The sequence below is a fragment of the Zingiber officinale genome, chromosome 4B (genome assembly GCF_018446385.1).
Source record: "Zingiber officinale cultivar Zhangliang chromosome 4B, Zo_v1.1, whole genome shotgun sequence".
In the NCBI taxonomy this organism is placed as follows: Eukaryota; Viridiplantae; Streptophyta; class Magnoliopsida; order Zingiberales; family Zingiberaceae; genus Zingiber; species Zingiber officinale.
The window spans coordinates 62,590,900-62,597,343 of record NC_055993.1 but is presented as its reverse complement, the minus strand read 5'-3'; the positions used below and the strand labels follow the sequence as shown (position 1 = coordinate 62,597,343).

Below are 6,444 nucleotides of genomic sequence, written 5' to 3'. Positions count from 1 at the left end.
TTAAACTAGCCCAAAAATAATAATGAATTAATTGAACAACTAAATAAAAGAAAGTAAGAGGACAATTCTATTTACTTGGTTACAATCTAGGTTGTTGTTAATCTAAGGCGTTGTAGAAAGCTCCACTAGAATTCTCCTTTGTTGCAGGCGGAGAAGCCTCTTATAGAAGTTGATAGCTCAAAAGAAAGACTAGGAAAGTGTACAATACTTGTTGTTCAAGTTGTTGGATTATTCCTAATTCCAAGGGTCTTTTTATAGCCCTTGGAAAATTCTATCCGAAGATAGAAAGCGTCTTCAATAGGGTGGAAGGCGCCTCCAGCGTGGCAAATCTTATCGTCGAAGATAAAATTTTATCTTTGGATAATAGCTAGGGAAGACGCCTTCAATAGACTGGAAGGCACCTTTGCATTGTTCATCTAAGACATCTTCACACTATTCATCGAAGGTGCCTTCCAGTCATGGAAGGCACCTTCCATAGGGCTACTCAGCTCAAAAGTTAATCTCTTCACATAGTTCTTCATGTAGGTGATTCTTTGGCTAATTGGAGTTGAGATCACCCGAACTCAACTCTGACATTCTCCTCAAACAGGCTTCCTTCCCAGCTTCTCGTCCCTCGAACACTATGCATGTCCTTCTCATCAACCGATGTACTCTTCCACAGCATCTCATCCCTCGAATGTACAACTTATTAGAGATATATAAATTGGAAACTCTTCATGCTAGTGAATAAAGATTCAAAGTACACTTACAATGCTTCTTTTGTTAATTTTTTAATAACAGTAGGTTCTCATTGAAAGGAGCTAGAAAAGGGACCAGCAATGTAGATTAAATACCTTAAGGTCAAAAATAAGCTGCGCAAGATCTTCAATCGGGTATATATCTGTTAGAGTAGGTGCCCTGTAAAGCCAACTATTGGCTAGAGCTTTATTGACTCTTGTAAATAAACAACCTTTATTTTAATATAATTCAATTCAGTTTGATATTACTTTATCTTTATACCCATGCTATATGCATAGATAAAGTCCTTGATACTATAGTGAGATGTGATGGTTCTTGCAGACTGTATGTTAACCATAATCGATTAGTTCTAGCAGACACTATTCAGTGATACCTAGGGAATCATAGGGTGGAGCTGCTAGACGCTATTACCATGATTCGTTGCGTGTTAATCAGAATTAGTCCTAACATCCTATAATTAAGGAGTTAATCATAGGATGAGGCTATTAAGGGTATGCTCGAATAAAGGACAAGTATAGTCCTGAATCACAAAGAGTTGTGAATCAACGGCTAGTTGTATCCCTGAACCATTGAGGGTCACACAAGTATCGATTTCCCTATTTCCTGTTGAGAAAGTCAAATTCAAGTAGTTGAATTTGGTAAATAAAATTCGATGTGATCAAATAGTGTATTGACAAATAAAGTTTGATATGATCTTATGTTAGAGTGATTTCTAATCAATGGAAACAAGGAGAGTGGAAAAGTTCCATACAAAGTATATAAATTTGATTTATATTATTGTAATAGTGAGCAAATGTTTTTGTCATATCAACGATAGTGGATCATTGATATGATTACAATGGACTCGCATTATTAGGTTCTAGAAAAGTTATAAAAATCTAATAGATTAAGATGGAAGAGATAATGAACTTTGAAAGTTTAAGCACAAGAGGAAATGTAATTACATTAAGGAGGATTGCATTATGAAAAAAAAAAGGAAAATGGGATTTTGGTTCAACGTGCGAAAAAAAAACAAAAAATGGTTTTCTTTTCCCCTCCACCACGTTTTCCATTCTTCCACTCAATCTCTCCACTCCACTTTTGCCACTAACCCCACTTTTTTTTCTTCTTGTTCTTTTGAAAATAAGAAAGAGAATTCTCTTCTTCTTTGATGAAAAACTCTATGGCTTCATTTTTCATTTTTGGAGGGGAGAGATACGGTAGAAGCTAACTTTTGGAGTTTGTTGAAATCGTAGAGCATATTTCGGCAGCCACACACTTGAACTTTGCAAAAGTCAGACAAGTATTTTTCCTCTCCTTGTAAAATCTTCAGTGGCATCTTCCGTGGATTTTTATTTTGGTAGCCGCATTTTTGAGAGCTTTCTGAATTCGCTACATTTTCTATTCTCCTCGAGAGTTTTGGTGAACTCTTCCAAAAGAAAGAAGATAGAGATCTTCTCCCTCTCTTCCATCGAAAAGTCTCATCTCCTTGTTGTTGCTTCACCTCTTCGAGAAGCATTGTTACCGCCCACCTTCTTATAGAATTTTAGAAGGTGTAGTCCCTTGTTGAGGGCTATTAGACAACCCCTTGTGAAGAGGCAATTGGGTAACCCCTTTCTCATCTTCGAGGAAATCGTTTTGATCGTCTCGACGAAAAATGATACTTGATCTCTAGTGCGATCAAGTGTTGGAAAGAGGACTTTGATCATGGACCAGATTAAACGAAAGAAGTACGAACTAGTGACAACAATGAAGAGTTATTTCACTACAATCTGAATAGTTGGAGTCATTCTGAAACACAAGTTGTTTGGAATTTATATTTATGCTTGTACTATGATTGATATGTATATTGATGCATATGTTAATAGTTAGGTTATGCTTAAATGATTTAATATGTTTATTTTAGATAGTTTAACATATCTAAATAAAATGATTAAATGAGCATTAGATGAATCAATCTCATGATAGTTTATCTTTGTTATGCTTTCAAGATCTTACTTATACGGTTAGATTATAATGCATGCTTAAATAAAGATCATGTTTATGTTTGTTTTAAAAACTATATGAACATTCCTTTGATTTAATTGTTAAATCACAAATAAAATTTTATATTTTTGCTGTGCATAGGAGTGTAGAAACACGATCACCGAATTCCGAATTTAGTTCCAACAGTGGTATCAGAGCCAAGTTATTATTGTTTGTTGTATGGACTTTAAGACAAAAGTATATATATTCTTGCTAATTGGTTTGACCATGTAAAATATTTGGTAACATATTATAATGAAATATGATTTTACCTCTCATAATTGGTTTACCAAAATTGATTATAGATAAATTGATTTATCAATTTAGTTGATAATCTTGTGGTCAATTTAAAGAATTGATAAGAAACATAAATTGATCAATTAATTAATTATTAATTAATTGATATAAAATATTTGATATTTTGCATACGATGCAAGAAGAATGATCAAATGGCTCTCACTGATTACTCATCCTTAAAATATGATATATTTGATATATAGTATTAGATATATATGTATATATGTTATTTTATAACATAGTTGCTTGAATCCGGCAAACATACATAAAACATATTATATCATCCGAGTGATGATATAAATATTTAAGTTAAAATATATCATTTTGAATATGATTCAAAATTTATATCAAGCCATAAAGGGAAGAATAAATGAGTATATTTTTCACTACCTTCCATCAATGGTGGTTGCATGATGAAAGCTACCCGCAGTCAGTGTCTGGCTCATATCATTGGGGAGGCCTGAACACCGAAAAGCTTTGTCTTCCACTGACATAAATAATGTGGATTTGGTAGAACTCCCATGACTTCGGCTCATATCATTGAGGGAACTCATGGTGACCATCAATTACAATCTAATATTGATGGATCGGCTTGACACGAAAAGATAATCAGCATCATATTATTGGGCCCTTATTAAACATGAGACAAATTACATAGAGGTTGCATATGATGTAATTGAGTTCTACCTTTTGGGAATTATGATCGGCTGATATCATTCAGGGATCACAATTGTCTAATTGGGTTTTATGTACTTACTAAGGAAATATAATTTCCTGTTTCCATTAGAGGGTGATGGAAATATCAAAAATAGTGGGAGGTAATTCAAAATATAAAAGTCCACATATTTTGTCTTTGAATTATTTAAAATAATCAGTAATATTAATTATCTATCTTCATTTTTGTATATTTCGACATGGCATCTCAGAATCCACTATCTGTGATACTTGATCAAACAAATTAACTAGACCTAACTATTCTGACTTGCTAAGAAATTTAAAGATTGTTCTAGCATCTGAAAAGATTGCATATACATTGGATAAGGCACCTCCAAAAGAAGCTGCTGTTAATGCCACCCCTGATGAGTTAGAAAAGCTTGAAAAATGGTCGGACCATTATCTTCAAGCAAGATGTTATATGTTGGCTTTAATGTCAAATGAACTACAAAGATGGTTCGAGGAGACTGTGGATACTAAAGATATTCACATACACCTACAAGAGTTGTATGATGCACAGACTCGTTCAGTCAGGCACGCGATTGTCAAGGAGCTCATAACAGCTCGTATGCAAGATGGGGCTTTGGTCCATGAGCATGGGGTCAAGATGATTGGGCTTATTGAAAAGTTAATTAACCTTTACTTGGTTATTCCACACGAGCTATTGGTAGACATCATACTGTTGTCTCTCCCCTCCTCATTTGACAACTTTGTGCTTAACTTCAATATGAATAAGCTAGAGGCTACCCTTGAAGAGCTAGTCAATATGCTTGCAAATTATGAAGCAACCATGAAAAAGGAAAAATCTATTTCATTGTGGGCTCATCTTCTGGATCTAAGAAATGACCCAAGAAAAAGGGAAAGAAACATTCTGCCCCTATGAAGAAGATCAAGCCTAATAAGAAGGCAAGGCCCACAAAGCCTAATCAGTCAGAACATGTTTGTTTCCACTATGATAAGCCTGGACATTTTAGGCGCAATTGTAAGGAGTATCTTGCTTAGAAGCGTTCTGGCAAAGTTATGCTCTATATAGAAGTTAATGTCTCTATTAACTCTACTTCTTGGGTATTAGAAACTGGCTATGGTTCTTATCTTTGCAATGATTTGCAGATGATGACAAGAAGTAAAAGACTCAGAGAGGGTGAGACCTTATTGAGACATGGGAACGGAGCAAGAGTTGCTGCGAGAGCTATAGGAGACGTTACTATGATCTTGAGCAATGATTTTAAGTTGTATTTAAGAGATGTTTTATTTGTTCCAGACTTAGTTCAAAACATTGTTTCTATTTCTATGCTTGATAGATGTGGTTATTCTTGTCTTTTTGTAAAAGGTGTTTGCAATATGTATAAGGATGAATGTTTGATTGGGACTGATGAATTAGAAAATGATCTCTATAACTTAAAATTAAAAGATATTTCAATAAACAATATACAGGTGCAATCAACAACAAAGAAAAGAAAAGAAGATAGTATAAATCAAGTACACATATGACACGCTAGACTAGGTCATATTTCTCAAAGAAGGACGACTAAGTTAGTAAGTGAAGGATTGTTTGATTCGTCAGACATAAATTCCCTACCAACTTGTGAATCCTATCTGAAAGGAAAAATAACTAAGGCACCTTTTAAAGGTCAAGTGGAACTTGTGCATGATATGTTGGATTTGATCCATACTGATGTGTGTGGTCCATTAAGTGTTAGCATGAAATATGGCCATTACTACTTCATTACTTTTACTGATGACTATTCACGGTATAGGTACATATATTTGATGAAACATAACTCTGAATTTTTGAAAAGTTCAAAGAGTTTAGAAATGAAGTAAAAAACAACTGGGAAAAAGTATTAAGAAGTTTTGATCAAATCGAGGTGGAGAGTACTTGAGCACAGATTTTAAAGACTATCCAAAAGAGAATGGGATTCTCTTATAGTGGACTTCTTGATGTGAGCCAAGAAGAGGCATTGAAGGGAATTGGGGGACCCATGACAAGGTCCAAGACTAAGAGAATGAAGCAAGCTTTGGAAGGCTTAATAATGAGGCTCAAGGAAAAGGAGGATCAATGCACAATGGAGGCAACAACTAAGTGGATCACATTCCTTCAATTTGAAAGTGAAATTGGTCCAACATGAGGACAATTTTCGTGTGCATGCATGGGGGGTTTTTCTAAAGTGACTTTTGATGTCCTTTGTGGGTTTTTAATGCATTTTTGAAAGTTCCTAAGCTAGTATAACAAATACCATGCATGCATAGTTGCATTAAGCTAGTATTAGGGATTAGTGGTTGCATTAGTGGATAATAAAACCCATGCATGCAAGCATGATGTTTATTGCATAATTAGTGCATAGGGGATCTTAAGGGATGTTAAAAAGGAGAACTGTTGTATGACAAATCATGTAAGTTTGAATAAAAATTTGAGTTTCTCTTTTGTGAGAGCTTCCTTCTTGTTCTTAGGCAAAGAACTAATTTTGATCTTATCAAGGCAACTTGTGGCGATCAAAACTCCATGACTTATCACTCACCTTCTCATCTTGCTTGAGTGTGGCGTCAATACCCTTCCCCAAGCTGAATTTCAAGGCGATCCATTTACAAGGTTTCTTTATCATTTGGTATCAGAGCCTTGGCTCCTTGATTTTCAAGTTTGTGTCTTGTTTTCATCTTTGTTCTTGTCCATCTTTGTTGATCTCTTCGTCC

General features: G+C 34.7%; 1 protein-coding gene across 1 annotated transcript; it reads left to right on the top strand.

Annotated features, from left to right (window-relative positions):
* Positions 1–3,832: 3,832 nt before the first annotated feature.
* On the top strand, positions 3,833–4,636 carry LOC121978288. Its single transcript, XM_042530652.1, has 2 exons — positions 3,833–3,857; positions 4,050–4,636. Exons 1-2 carry the CDS (start codon positions 3,833–3,835, stop codon positions 4,634–4,636), a joined length of 612 nt encoding a protein of 203 aa, XP_042386586.1.
* Positions 4,637–6,444: the final 1,808 nt, after the last annotated feature.